General features: G+C 39.5%; 1 protein-coding gene across 2 annotated transcripts; it reads right to left on the minus strand.

Annotated features, from left to right (window-relative positions):
* Nucleotides 1-207: 207 nt before the first annotated feature.
* LOC127834886 (uncharacterized) lies at nucleotides 208-14,643 on the minus strand. 2 transcript variants are annotated; one of them, XM_052361010.1, is made up of 4 exons: nucleotides 14,511-14,643; nucleotides 12,209-12,333; nucleotides 11,026-11,157; nucleotides 208-354 (listed from the first exon to the last, which is right to left on the minus strand). In XM_052361010.1, the coding sequence occupies exons 2-4, from the start codon at nucleotides 12,320-12,322 to the stop codon at nucleotides 274-276; spliced, it is 327 nt and encodes a 108-aa protein (XP_052216970.1). In that variant the 5' UTR covers nucleotides 12,323-12,333; nucleotides 14,511-14,643; the 3' UTR covers nucleotides 208-273. The 2 variants fall into 2 exon arrangements, with proteins under 2 accessions (XP_052216970.1, XP_052216962.1); XM_052361002.1 differs by lacking the exon at nucleotides 208-354 and adding an exon at nucleotides 2,311-2,530.
* Nucleotides 14,644-16,580: the final 1,937 nt, after the last annotated feature.

The raw sequence follows: 16,580 nt of genomic DNA on the forward strand, positions 1-16,580 counted from the left end.
GTACAGGCTCATCAGGGACGAAACTTTTCGCCTTAACAGGACAATTTGCCAAGAAGAGACTTTCTTGAAACGAAAAATATCATAAAAGCGAAAAGAGTCGTTCCTGATACATACTGCACAGGCTAATATGAGATGACACTTTACGCACATGCCTTTAACCACTTTTTTCACAGAGCGCGGTTCATTTATTTTTGACTAAATTGTTACCCGGTTTCTAGGGATCGGTCGGTGACGCAAATTTTCTGATCTCATAGACTGTTGTCACAGGTGACGTCACAGAACATATCGTATCCGGGTCCGTAGTTGTGAACTTCCCCAATGACGTCGCACAGCCACCGAACCAGCTTTAAATTCCTGTGGTTAGAAAACAAAAATAATAAGATGCTAGATCTTTAAGCTAGGAACATGTAACTCGTTTTACGATTGATTTTTTTGGATGCACTACTTAATTATTGCAACAATTATAATATCAGAAAACAGATTGGTTCCTGATCAGCGTCATATCAATCGGACGTGAAGTAAAAAATGTGACGTCATTGTATAATATCATAAGGACTATTCCTAAAAAGGGTTTTTAATGCATGTGCGTAGAGTGTCGTCCCTGATTAGCCTGTGCGGACTAATTTTTTTTTTTTGAATGTATCATTGATTCAACGACAGAATGCATGTATTTTACTCACACGAGCAAAAGAGCACTTGTGAGTTGGAACAATCTTTAAAATATATATTCGTGTTTGGATAATTATCTATCAAAATCAATAAAATAATATAGCGTTTGTAATGCCCATCATCGCAAACGTTGAACAAACGCCTAGTACTAATACAGCGAGTAGACACAACGCTGTTGTTCTTAAAAGCCTGTGGATTTCAGCGGAAACGCGTTAGAATGGGCTCATTAAGGTGATTGGATTCGAAAACCTGGAAAGACGGATTATTTGTGTAGTTATTATAATTATAAATTTCATTATGAAATATACATCTTCCGCCCGGACAAGTTGTATTATGCCAAGCTGTATTTGGAAGAAACATACCCGGCTTTTGAGGATCTGCCGGTGACATCGAGGGTGTGATCTCATACACTGACGTCATCGGTGACATAATACTGCACGTCGTGTCGGGGTCGGTAACGGTGAATACACCAAGTGACGTCGCCATGACGGTCGAGTCGGAAATAGACGAAGATGATCCGGGAATTCCCGAAACGAATGTCGGAGGCTGAATAGTAAATACACTCATTTATTATTATTATTATAATAATTATTATTATCATTATTATCATTATTATCATCATCATCATCATCATCATCATCATTATCATCATCATCATTCATCATCATCATCATAGTCACCATCATCATCATCATAATCATCATCATCATCATCATCATCATCATCATCATCATCATCATCATCATCATCATCATCATCATCATCATCATCATCATCATCATCATCATCATTTTTATCATTATTATCATCATCATCATCATCATCATCATCATCATCATCATCATCATCATCATCCATTTGGTTTTTTTTAACCATTTTTTGCAGTCAATTTGACAAAACGAGTCGCGACCAACAATTGTTACTATACATTTATCTTAAGAAAGAAGAAAATCTATATTAAAATATCATAAGACATTAATTAATTACCGGCTTAAATGGATTTTAGAAGAGACGCACTGTAAACAAAAAATTCCTTTAAAGTGGATAAGATCGTCCTGATTATCCCGTTCAGACTGCAAAGGCTTAACTGGAACGAACATGCATTAAGCGACGTTTTCCAAGATGCTTATTCGTGTTTGTTTTTAATGTGATAACACATTTAAATGCGCAACATTTTGTTTGCTCAAAATAATTAATGCTATGAAAACTATCAAAAATCACACATTTTGAAAATATCACAATATCAAGAAGAAGTCACAGATGTGGGTAAGCTATATTTTGTGTGAGCATTATAATCTTGCGTAACATACTGTATGATCATTTGTTGTTATTTTCGTTGATCATCCGCGAATCAAATAGAAATAGAAAAATGATCGAGGCATTTTTGTCTTTCTCTTATCCAAAATCAGAAATCAACGAATTTAAATGTCAACGAGCAATTCATTTTTTTAAACCAAGAAATTTCATTGTTACGAATATAACGATTTTATAGTACCTTATCAAGTGAAGCAACTGTGAAAGTAAGTATTAAGTAGTAAAAAACAAACACGAAATTTCCACTCTGGATCAGCAGACGATTTATTGCTTAAATCTGCCTATCTTACGGAGGAGCCCGGAGAAAGCCGATGTATCTCGATTGCGAAATATCTTGCCGACGAATTAACACAATTCACAATACCTCGTCAAGTAAGGGAACAGTGAACGTTTCGGTAATGGTATTCGCGGGCGATCTGTCGTCAACGCACTGGACGTTTACGAGGAGAGTGATGACGCTGCGTACAACGTCACGCTGGCTTTGACCCAAGATCGCAAATGTCGGCGCCGTGCCGGGAACCAGGTTGAAGAAGCTGTCCATCGGCGCCTGCAGGATAAGTAGAGGTTACTTGTGTGCAGTCCGCGCAGGCAAAACAGGGACGACACTTTCCGCCTAAACTTGACTTTTGCTTAGAAGAGATTTTCTTTAAATGAAAAAATATTATAACAGCGGAAAGTGTCGTCCCTGATTAGTCCATTTTATTTTACGAGTGATAAGATGAATTGAGACTCGTTCTGGGAAAACTAGACGTAAAGCATTTGCGTAAATTGTCGTCCCAGATTTGCATGTGCAGGTCGAACAACAGTTTCATCTTTTATGGAATTTGCTCGTTTAAGTGAAGCCTCTTCTAAACAAAAATACGGTCTCGGTTCAAAGTGTCGTACCTGATAAGCCTGTACGAACTGCATCCGCTAATCTAGTACCACGCTTTACTTACATGAGTTAAGCCCGGTTTTCCGGATGACTTAATTGTAATTTGCATTTAGGACTGCGCCACTCGTGAAATACTGGTTTATATTTTTGCGAGCATGAGGTGATAAAAAATCGATTATATACGAAAACTAACAAGTTTATTATTTGTGTTATGCTTTTCAAACGCTTGTTTACACTTAAAAGAGTTTAATCCCTCTATTTTGTTTCACAGGTAGTACATATGTTAAGTATAAATAGAAATAGCTGTTTGTAATACAAGTAAAGTGTGTATCGAAAACAGCTACCCGGGGTAACTGAAATTTAAACAAACGGCTATGGACATGGAAAGACAGGGATGTCCAAACTTTTAACAAAACAGAAAAGGTTTGGAAGTATCGGGTATTACTGAATATTTTAACAAAACGTTAAACAAAACGAAAATAGACGGAAAAGTAACGGCAATATTGTAAACCAGACAATAGATAAAGAACTGTACTTACGCTCTGTCGCTGGCTTGGATCACTTTAACTGAGGATCACCCAGGACATCTTGGATTTCCAAGGAGAACGTAAATACAACAGAATCGTCTAAGAATAGCAGAACCGGAACTGACGACTATTTCCCAGAAGTCACCGCATTTGGGGTCCAGACGGTCGAGTCAAACCGGTCTTCACCACACTCCTCCCCGTTCTAACAAGCCCCCCTCCCTAGCCCAATTTAGCTTTCCAATCCCCGTCTAAGCTTTAACCCTATAATTTTTTTAATACGTAACTAAATCTAAGGCATTTAAGTCATCAGGAGAATATTAAAATTATTTATTGCCACCGACTGAGCTGCCCGTCCCCAGGTTACACCATATATTACACCACACAGCTCATATCCCTTCCCCAACATGACCCACCAGAAATCTGGTCAAAACCACACCAATCCATTCACCACTTTAGTTCCCCCCTTGCCGGTGTTCGAGCCCACTGGGTCCGCATGACCGATTACTTAATGTGTAGCTCCAGTGAAAGTGACAACCCAATGCGGACAAGGCCGCTCTAGGCCACTCCCACTCTCAGACCACACCATCTTCCCACCACCTCCATATCCCCCTCAAACTGGACCCTCCCAGATTCTGGGACTACGGCCATCTCTCTCACCTCCGACTGATCCACCAACCTGACCCTTCCAGACTCTGGGACTACGGCCATCGTTCTCACCTCCACCTAATCCTCCAACCTGACCCTCCCAGATTCTGGGACTACGGCCATCTATCTCACCTCCACCTCATCCTCAAACGTGACCCTTCCAGACTCTGGGACTACGGCCATCTTTCTCACCTCAACATAATCCTCCAACCTGACCCTCCCAGACTCTGGGACTACGGCCATCTCTCTCACCTTCACCTCATTCTCAAACTGGACCCTCCCAGACTCTGGGACTACAGCCATCTCTCTCACCTTCACCTCATCCTCCAACCGGAATATCCACCTCCATCTCTGAGAGACTGAGTCTTGTGTCCTCTCCGGTTGGAGCCAACTCCCATGTCACCCTCACCTCCTTGCCATCCACACTGCCCAACATTCAACCGGAGTCCTCAATCTCAGAGGAGAGCAGAACCATCAGCACCGTCCGCCTGCCGAGACTCGGGTATTACCTCGACTGGAGCTTCCGCCTCAACCTCTGAACCAGAGATGACGATAGCCTCTCCAGCAAGGTTATGTTCGACCTTGCAATGTACTCCTAACATAACTCACAACCCTTATCCAATCTTATGTTTTCTTTGGGATAGCATCAATAACAAAACAGTCACTAAGATAACCACATTTATACCCATCAAGCATTCGCACACACTTATCAATTTAACATCCGAATCCCGGTTCATATCATTATTTTATCCCATATCAACATTTAGTGCCGACAATTCGGTAAATCCACATTCCACACATTTACAAACCCCAACTTATACAAATATAGGAGTTAATACTTTTTTAGGTATGGTTCACAGTTGCTCTGAAAGCTAAATGTGTAATCACGCCTTCACCAATTACCACTCAGCAATCATGGTCGACCATTAAGGACATCATAACATTTGACAGTATATCTAAAACCATACTTTGCCTTTCAATTTGTGAGTACCTTACGTCAATAATTTTTAAGGGATGGTTCACAATTGTTCTGAAAGCTAAATGTGTAATCACGTCTTCACCAATTACCACTCAGCAATCATGGTCGACCATTAAGGACATCATAATAATTGACAGTTTTTCTAAAACCATACTTTGCCTTTTCAACTTGTGAGTACTTTTCGAAAGGAAAGGTTGCATAAGATACTTACTCTTGTATTTAATATTGTATAATCCGACATGCAATATACTGCAAAGTAACTGAAAGATTATTGTAATTCAAGAAAGATTCTTTTGTTTCAAAAAGTTGTTGCCAATCCATCAACATACAATCACTTCATACTCACTGCAAACTGTCACAACTATAGAGACCATTCAACCGAACATGCCAATAAGTCTAGTCATTCATTGACAGGGTTTTTTTCCGCTTTTTGGGAAGATAGCCCATGGCTTTGGAATTGGGAATTTTATCGGCATTTTCATGAAATTGGGAAAATAAATTCATTAGCCTTTTTTCCACACGAAAAGTCCACTAATTAGGGAAATACTAAATTGAATGAACTCTTTATAATCATTCAAATTAAAAGACAAAAATCATATAATACTTTGTTAGATGTAATTTAATTAAAATTGAGATAAAATACACATGAGACTTCTTTCTAAAAAAAAAAAAAAAAAAAAAAAAAAATTTTTTTTTTTTTTTTTTTTTGGAAATTGGGAATTTTTTGCCACATTTTGGGAAAAAAGTATACTTTTTGGGATTGGGAACATAGCCGAATTTCGGCTATAAAATCGGGCCAAAAAAAACCCTGATTGAAATAATTTCTACTTCTCCCAAACCGGAAACTATCTTGCTCCCCTCAGCTTAACTAGGTTTAAGTGAACCATCAAACTGAGCTCTGCCTTCACCTGTCAATCAGATGAAAATGGCATTCTCTACACGATCACCTCCGCCATTTCCTATACCATTAGGCATAGACAGGACCTCCTCCACGTCTGGCTTTCGGAATTTAACCCGATACAGGCACTAACACCTCCTCTACCAACAACCAGAGTTAGCCCCAAAAGGAGCCTTCCGATTCTACCTACACAGCCTACTACATTTATATTGCTCAACCAACTGATTGCATCACACGGCTGAACCACCATTTGGAGTGTTATTCAACCTGTCACTGCAATCGACCTCACTTCACACCGTTGCTCTCATCTCATTTGATGCATGCGTACTGAACCACCAAGTCACGCTCACTATCAGGTGGCTCAGTTCCATGCATCAGCCACTTCTGTGTAAAACAGAAATCATAATCATTGGCCAGTCGCTCCCCTATGGTCAGGTCTACTCGTGCCCTTTCCATAAGGTCATGAAGGTGCTCTGGCAATTCTGCTTCAGTACGATTCTCCAGCCCCTCCACAAACCGGTCAGGAGAAAACTCCTGTGGCACCGGTTTTACAAGCCTAGCCTCTTCCGCTCTACCCACAACTCGCCCTTTCCTAACCTTTACCGAATGATCGGACGGGTTCAGCATAGCGAGCCTCAACTTTCCCTCACCTGTATGTACCGACATAGGCACTATGAGGTCCACTCCTACCCCTTCAACAACAAAGGTATCAAGCTTCGTCTCCACAGAACAGGGTACCAATGCTACAGAGTTCGGTGGAACTGACATAAACTTGTTAACCTTAATCTTAGCCACTCTAAGACTATCACTCACCACTTCCTCGCTCATTGACACTACTGTGTCCCTGATGCTTATTGTGGACCTAGGAATATCAATCTTTATTCCATGCTTCCTCATGAAGTCCAGTCCCAAAAGCATGCTGTCTTCTATTGGCGCGACATACACTTTCTCAGTGAATGTCTGACCCCCAATCTCAATCTTGACGGGGCCAACAATTGCGCCTTTCATACACAAATCCCGACCAGCGGTCATAACCGACACCTGTTCTAATACCGGTATATCACCTGGTATTTTTTTGAACACCCTATCAGACACCAAAGTCACCTCCGCCGCTGTGTCAATAACAGCCTGTACCACAAGGCCATCGCCCAATGTCGCGTTAATACGAAACATTGAGCCAGACCTTATCTGACATACAACAACAGATTGGCCCTTTTCCTTTGGGGTCATGTTAGGACCACTTACACTGACCCCCTTTCCGTTTAAATCTGCAAACCTTACTGTTTTGCCTTCCTTTGAGCCAAGAGTTTTGCCCTGCTCATCAGGTGTGACATTCGGGCAATCTTTCTTCATATGCCCATATCCGTTACATTCGAAACACCGGTCATTACTGACAGGTGACGGAGTCCTGCTTCTCGCCTTCGGACATTCCCGCTTAAAATGTCCGATTTCGTTGCAATTGTAGCATTGCCGGCTTGGGGAAGTCGTTGGACTCCTACTCCGCCTTTCCAGTAGTTTGTCCAACTTCCCCATAACCGCATCCAACTTCTCCTCCATACTTCCAACTCGTTTCTCCAGAGCATCAACCCTCCCGTTTATCTTGCTCTGTTCTCCAACCCTCACCTCCGCCACTTGTACATCCTCTGCACATACTACCTTTTTCACCGCCTTTGGCCGTCCATACATCAGGCCATGCGTGTGGATTGCCCACTTCATTTTATCTATAGCCTGCTCTATAGTTTGTGGGCGTTGGTTAATCACCTGCTCTCCCGCCTCTTTCTCACGGGCCCCCATACAGAACCGCAATATGGCCTGTTGGGTCATGAAGGCATCCGGAAGTTCCCGGAATGCCTTACCGGCTAACGTCAACACTCTATCCGCCCACTCATCAAGGGACTCCTCCTCTCTTTGTGTCGCACTCGAGAAGGTTACCATTGCCGTCTCCGGCAACTCACGGTAACCGAACCTCCTCTCCAGTTTTTCCACCACTGCCGCATAGGTCATTTCTACGTTCCTATCCGTAGTCAGTGCATAGAACTCACTGGCCCTATCTGTCAAACACAAGCAGAGATAATCTCTCTTTTCCTCCTCTGTCCATTCGAAGATGGAGGCAAACTTCCCGAACTTCGTCAAGAAAGCCTGCCAACTCCCTTTGCCATCATACGTCAATGATTTGGGCAAAGATTGGAGCCTGGCCTTTTGTTGTCCCAACCCGGATCCTCCCATATTGCCCCCATTTGAGGGTGCAATTTTCTTTCGAGCCCCCTGTGCCCCTTCCTTGGCCTCAGGCTTCAAGGGTGCATCATTAGTGGGTACCCTGTCTGGCACCGCCTGTGGCGTAGCCCCATACCCATGCGGCATTGGCGGCATGGGTGGGAACATATACCCCCCTGGCCCTCCCATCCAAGCATAAGGATAAGGATAACTTGGCTGCCAACTACCAGTAAGCATTCCCGGATACATGGGCATGGGGTACCCCGAGTACTGCCTCCCACTTTCCATTTTGCTTTCCTTACTTGGGTTTATCCCCGAATGCATCGGCGTAAAACCCGAGTATGAATAACCACCTTCTTCAACCTTTCCGTGTTTACCCGAATGCGTCCGCATAGGCGGGTTCTCCGGATATGGATGTTCTATGCTCTCATTCCAACCATCCTTATACCTTAGCCGTGCCCCCAACTCTCTAGTTTTAAAAGAGTCGACTGGGGCCGACGGTGGTCCACTCAACCGAGCTTGATCGATGACCGTTGTCAACCTTTGTATGGCTTCTATGTCATCGTCAACCTGCTCTTTCATTGTTACCTCAGTTTTACCCTCACTTTTCTCCGTTTCCGATTTGCTGAAGCGTACCATGCTCCAAAACCCTTCGAATTCCCGAAAATGTGGGATTTGAGTTAGTAGCTCCCTTGTCATACGACCTTCACTGTCCCTAATATGTACAATTGCTTCTGCAACCTTTTTACCAACGCCTGGCAATGTTTGCAACTCATCCGATGAGGCTGTGTCTATATCGACAGCGGGATTATAGGTTGCCATTGTAAGTATTAAAGACAAACTCAAAATATTATTTGTTTATTTATTTTATTATGTCACTTGGGAAATGCTGAAATTGCAGTAAGAAATAAACAAAAACAAAATTGAAATGGATCCTTTATTTTTTATGTATTCTTTGAAAATGCTGAAGTAGCAATGCTATGTAATCATAAAAGATAAATTGCAATTATGAAGAAATTCTCAAGAAAAATAATCAAAATGACATTTAGTGAATTTAATCACTAAATAAACTCTGTTACTAAGAGGAAATATTACTCAGCGAAAATGACGCGAAGTGAAACTAAAAAAATAGTCAAAATGTTGATTTAGTGAACACAATCACTAAATAAACAAATAAATAAAAACTCAATAGTTCAAAATACCGCGCAGTGATGTCAATATCACTGGTGAAACAAAAAAATCAAAATGCCATTTAGTGAAACAAATCACTAAATGAGAAAGATATGATCGCGTGGAGATATCACCGAGTGAAGATAAGAAGTGTCACCATGTGAAAATATCACACAGTGAAAATATCACATAGTGAAAATATCACCGAGTACAATAAATATCACTCAGTGAAACAAAATTCACCGCATGAGATTGATCACGCAGTGAAACAAAGTATTATTAGGTGAAAAGAATTGTCACCATGTGAAAATATCACACAGTGAAAATATCACGGTGAAAATATCACCGAGCAAAACAAAGTTCACTCAGTGAAACAAAATTCACCGCATGAGATTAATCACGCAGTGAAACAAAATATTACTAGGTGGAAATATCACCGAGTGATTACAATATCACCAAGTGATGTTACTGTCACTGAACAGATAAAAGTCACTAAGTGAAACAAAATTCACCACATGAAATAAATCACGTAGTGAAACAAAATATCACCAAGTGAACAACATTCACCGAGTGAATAATTACACCAAGTGACCAGCCGACAAAGCACAGCAGTTTATACAGCAGTTGTGTTAAAATTAACTGAGAAGAAAATATATATTTCTTAAACGTGTTTACTGTAGTGTAGCCTCCAGTGTTTACGTTTAAGAAAACGAAAGTAAAAAATTCCCAAATTTGAATATAATACAGTTGATAATGACTTGCCTTTGCCTGAAATACGACAACGTTAGTGGAAAACCAAATATGAAATACAATTGAACAACAGGGAGATAACCATTTACAGAAAGACTAAATTTAGAATGCAATTACACGGTTCGATAGTACGCTGTTCGACGAAATCTGAAAGTTTCAAACACACTTAAAATATAGTAATTAGCCTGAGTTCCGGAAAAAGGCGTAATACTATTTTAATATAAGGGTAAATAGGGACTATATGACCTAAAGTTACTTAACAAATGTTTAAAATAACAGACAAACACGAATGTTGTTAAATAAAATTCAAGATGGCTGACAATTTACTTTGTTAATAATGGCCAATTAGAAAATTAAAAATACGTATAGAGTTTTTGCTCGCAGCGCCATTTATTGTAAACCAGACAATAGATAAAGAACTGTACTTACGCTCTGTCGCTGGCTTGGATCACTTGAACTGAGGATCACCCAGGACATCTTGGATTTCCAAGGAGAACGTAAATACAACAGAATCGTCTAAGAATAGCAGAACCGGAACTGAAGACTATTTCCCAGAAGTCACCGCATTTGGGGTCCAGACGGTCGAGTCAAACCGGTCTTCACCACAGCAATTTCCAAAACAAAACTTTGAACAAAACAAAACAAGCCTTAAAACAAAATTGTAAACAACATGGTCCATTGGGCATAGAAGATTAGTACCTGGAATTCCCGAAACAACAATGTAGATTTTTTATTGATCAGTTCTACTAGTTACTATCCTATATCGAGCGAAAGATAACACTTTGGTCGTTAGCGTCATATAAAACTTTAAACAAAACGGAAATAGACGGAGAAGTACCGGGATTTCCCGAAACAGCCCGAAGTTACTTACCTGTATCTAGCAAATGATCACACTTTGGTCATTGGTGTCATATTAAAACTTTAAACAAAACGGTAAAAGACGAAGAAGTACCGGGAATTCCCGAAACAGCCCGAAGTTACTAACCTGTATCAAGCACGTGCTAATACTCTGGTCGTTGGCGTCCGTGACGCTGAAAGTGCAAAGTAACGTCGCCGTCTGAAAGCCGTCGTTACGTGCCGGCGACAACGTAGCCGGAAGTCCGGAGAAAACGGGTTTCTGAAGCAGTGTGTAAATGAAATGAGGTTTTTTCATAAATCTGGAAACATGATTACCTGCTTGAAGCCATAACGACCACAGAAGACTACTATACAAGTAAAAAATGATGTTCGAAAAATATTCATATCCCCGACATACAGCCAATGCATCAGTATGTAAATTTTGTTTTTCAATATCAAAAGCCTTAGTGATCTTTGATTTCTTCATGTTCAAATCGACAGGCGTATCCCATCTCCATATTGACAGCGAACTAATATATACGACATATCGTATGTAAAAAAACACGCCTGTCCAGTTAATTAACCTCAACATTTTTGGCCACTTCATTTCTTTAAGAATAACCAACACACTTGTTTGGGATATCTTTAGTCGAAGCGTTATCTATATATCTTGCAGAAATTAACTGAGTTTACATGTTACGGATGTTGCCCGTGTGCCGGGACCTTGAACTAAGATTATCCGAGATCAAAGCATTCTTTAGCCCAGCTGCTATTACGAATTTCATCTTACAAGCACTATGACTTTGACATGTGACCTTTTGACCAGAAAGTAAAAGGCGTCGTCTGCTCTTTCCAAGTAGCCAGCATACCAATTCAGATGGTCGTAAGTCAAAACGGTCTCTTGATAACGAAGGGAAAAGAAAATGCCGATCTACACAGTCTGGTTCAGGAGACGATTTGTTGCATAATCAATCTTACGGAGAATTCCGGAAATAGTCGATGTATCACGATTGTTGAGATCTATCTTACGAAGGTTGACGGAGATAATTGATGCATCACGATTGCGACCGACCGACGTATAGGTTCAAAGAAATATATTCCCACTTTTCAAGCGATGGAATACCAAAACCAACGGAATGAGTGCTATAATGTATATTGGGAAAAGTTACGCCAATGCAGACATATGTATTGTCAATAGTTTTATACGTTAATCGTTCACCTCGACTTCAGCGAACAGTATTTGCCTAACAATAAACGTTTTGACTTATTCGAAAAACACGTTTTAACAAATACTTTAATCGTTTTAAGATATTGATTTTTACTATGCTTACGTCATCGGCTAAGTTGATGGTCCTTGATGACGTCACAGGGTTGATAGCGTCAGTACACGTGACGGTGATCGTGTAACTCGTAGCAGAGTCGTAATCAAGCGTGGCAATCGTCATGACGTCGAACCCTGTCAAAAAAGCACCTTACCATGATGGCTTAGTCAAAGGTGTCACCAATATTTAAACCATTTTACCATCTTTGAACACTCGCATTAACGAAAATTCCTCCTCCTCCTCCTCATCATCACCATCATCATCATCATTTTCATCATCATCATCATCATCATCATCATCATCATCATCATCATCATCATCATCATCATCATCATCATCATCATCATCATCATCATCATCATCATCATCATCATCATCATCATCATCATCAGCATCATCATCATCATCATCATCATCACCACCACCACCATCATCATCATCATCATCACCATCATCATCATCATCATCATCATCATCATCATCATCATCATCATCATCATCATCATCATCATCATCATCATCATCATCATCACCATAACATCATCATCATAAGCAGCAGCAGTATCCTGATCATTATATTCCTACTCTTCATCAACAACACCACTATTACAATCATCATCATCATATAAATGACTGCAAAACTATCACAATAATCATCATCATCATTTAAATTACGTCACTCTACGTACGTATTACCGTCAACAAACTTACGCAACGACGTCTACACATTCACGAAATGACGTCACCAAACCTACGTTGCGCTCCGGTAGCGGTATCCAACTTAGTGCTGCCAAACTTTGCGCTCTCCTGCGCGTTGATGGAACAGGAAATGGCGTCATCCTGGTCGGTGACGGTGAACTGGTGAACAGAAGTTCCCACTGGCGATAGGTCTCCCGGCGGACCGGAAGTACCGGCAAAATTGGTTAGAACGGGGACCTTTAATGAACATAAACTTTTATTTCAATTTGAAAGTAAAGCAAATACCATTTATTAAGAATCATGTTTTGATTTAGAAAGATACAAAACTTGTGAAATATATCCCATGATATAAATATATAATATCTAAGTCTAAGCCATAACAAAACGGATTAAGAAGCATATATCTATGTCCATAGTGTGTTCGCTCAGTTATATCGATTATTTTTTTATTTTGGGAATTACCGACACAACTTTGGAAAATCGTCAAATATATGAACATGTTTTTTCAATGTTGTCCAAAAAATATCAGGCCATGTTATCTAAAAACAAACGCTTTTCGTCTGCTGGGTTTTTCACAACGGGAACTAAAATACACAACTTCTATGCCTGGAATCGAACGTCGCCTGTATCTTGCAATCCTCACGCTGCCTCCCCCCACCCCACCCCGATGCCCGCAACGCTTTGGCGATCCACAGTTTGAAATACTTCATATATCTGTCATTGCCTTGACTTAATGCAACCGTCCATAGCTTAGGACGCAGCTTTCCGGATACATCAACGGACCGACATAACGAGCTACTCCGAAACACTGCGTCCATGCGGTCTTCCGATTGCGGTGCTCATGTAGGAGAGAATACCGGTGAATTCGATAAAAAATGAGCCGCGCTGGGGTAAAACGGGGCTTAATGCATGTGCGTTAAGTGTCGTCCCAGATTTATCTGTCTTGTCTGCAGAGGCTGATCAGGGACGATACTTTCCGCTTTAACAGGATTTGTTGATAAAAAAGAGAATTTCTTTTAAGCCTCTATAACGTTCAAAATCAAAGACAATTTCATAAAGTATTTCGTAAATAAATAAAGTTAACACCTAAGCAATCAGTGTTCCTTATAGCAATAGCCACAATTTCAACGCTAGATGTCATATGATAACATATATTTATGTAGATAAAAAATGCTCGTTTTTATTTATTTGTGACACAATTAATTCCATTTTAATTTCCCGCAAACATATCTATTCATACGAAACACGAACACTAAAATGGTACCATGTTAGTGTTAATGTGTCGGATGAATACATATCGTTGCGGGAAACTAAAATGGAATTAAATATGCAAAACAATAATTAAAACGAGCATTTTGTGTCTACAAACATCTATTTTACCAGACCACATCTGGCGTTGAAATTTCGGCAATTGCCATTAGGAACACTGATTTTTAATTGTTCAACTTTATTTTACGAAATATTGTACGAAATTTTCGTTGATTTTGAGTAGTAATGGGGCTTTAAAAGTAAAATGCCGTACAAGCGGACTGCAGAGGCTAATCTCAGACGACACTGTACGCACTTGCATTAAGCCCCGTTTTCCCAGAGCGCCGCTTAAATGTACACGTACCGCGTCCGAAATGTCCACCTTGTAACTGCTGGTGATTTGGTCCGTCCTGTCACTGCACGTGATCGTCATGGATTCTACAGCGGTGACGTCATGATTCAGCGTACTCGCTGACCCCGCCTTCAGCCAAAGTTCGTAGGCTGCAGATAAAACAAATTGCAAACTTTAACTAGTTGACAATAATACTGCAAGAACTAAAATTATAAATTATTGAATAAAATCAGAGTAATGTAATAAAAACGAAAATTATATGAAAATTATATATAAATATAAATAACACATATTTAAATATAAATAATTCATTTACATATTCAAATAAGTGCAAAAGTACATTTTTTAAAAATAAGTTCAAAATATGAAAACAGTGAAAACATAGTCAGCCTAAATGTTTAAAGAAAATAAAAATAAAACTCACTATATGTATCAGTATGAACTATCCAAAGAGTTTGTTTATTGTTGGTCAGATGACTAGTTTAGAGAAAATAGAGCGTAATTCTTGTTCATTAAAAATAATCACATAGCAGCCTGTGCAGTCCGCACAGGCTTATTAGGGACGACACTTTCCGCCTTAATGGAAAGTTTCGTTTATAGGCATTTCCGAAACGAAACTCCAGTGCAGGCGGGGCGTACTTTTTTTAAGTTTTTTCTTTTATTTGTAAATAATACGAACCTGATCCAACCGTTTTGATTTCAAACTTGGTGTTATCGACTGTGCACGTAATTGGGTTCGTGTCCGTGACGTCAAATGCATAGAGAGACCTAGCCGTTGTCGTGACGTCACTGATCGGGGTCGGGTTAACGGTCAGAAGAGAAACCGGAACAAACACCGGGGCCTAGAGAGTAGAGGTCAATTAATTCAGAAAAATTCACTCATTAAGTAGTTGCATTACATAAACTCAACCAGAAACGATAAACGTTTTATATAATTTTCGAATCACTTTATTTATAGACTTCTTAAACCGCTAACAAAATGCTAAGTAGAAGATATCTGATACTTAAACATCTTAAGAGCAATTTATTAAATAAATACATTTATATGAGTATTGTCAAGTTGTTTAAGTAAATAATCGTTCACATTTGCCAAACTACCATAATTAGGTATACTTGTACTTATAATATGAAATCTTCAAATTGTATTAGATTTTGAATGTATGGCTTTCAATTAAATAAAAAATATGTGATATATGATTTCTTGTAGTTTATAGAGAAAAATATGCAATATTATTACTTATTTCGAACAGAAAAAAACTATTAATGAGACAAAAAGTGAATTCTTTCATTATTTTTTACGATCAAATGACGGATGTATTATTCCCGCGAAGGTCTTAAGTTTAAACCTCTTAAAATGTTAATAAACTGTTAAAAAGAATTAAATAACACGACAATAATTTTGTACATCCGCTTGTAATGACATAGAAAATAAATATATTCACTCATTCATGAACATATTAATTAAATGGGATTTTTCTGAAATAATCACGTAATGACCTCAAAATAAGAATAAAAAGTGAACATGAGCGAAAGTTTTCACTTTCATCAAAACAGTAGATTATCATATTTAAATCTCTGAGAATTTTTTCGATGCATTATCCATTAAAAAGCATTAATAATATTAAGCAATAGTTGAATTAATATTTCATATATGGTTCACTGATATTCCCCAATAAATAAAAAGAAAAAATAGGGTAAGCTCACACAATGTTTACTCTGATAGATCTGGCATGCACCGAATTTAGCACTACTTTTAGAGCAAAATTAGCTTTGACAAAATACCCACATAAGACTAGCTTATTATCGTCGACCAGGATTATAACTGAAATTAATCTTAAATCACAAGTCAACTTGTTTCGACGTCAGCTTTCTTTAACGACACACTGTTCTTTACGTCACGTTGTGTATGACGTCACGCGATTTCTGACAGGTCACTGATGACGTAACACTTACTGTATTCGTAACGGTGACTGTAATTGTTCCGGTGGCGGTGTCGCCGCAGCGGTCGGTGGCAGTGATAGTCAGTGGATAACTTCCGGCACTCAATGAGGCGCCGCTGCGAATATCATCTGAAAATTTGAA

The sequence above is a fragment of the Dreissena polymorpha genome, chromosome 1 (assembly GCF_020536995.1).
Source record: "Dreissena polymorpha isolate Duluth1 chromosome 1, UMN_Dpol_1.0, whole genome shotgun sequence".
NCBI classification, from domain to species: domain Eukaryota; kingdom Metazoa; phylum Mollusca; class Bivalvia; order Myida; family Dreissenidae; genus Dreissena; species Dreissena polymorpha.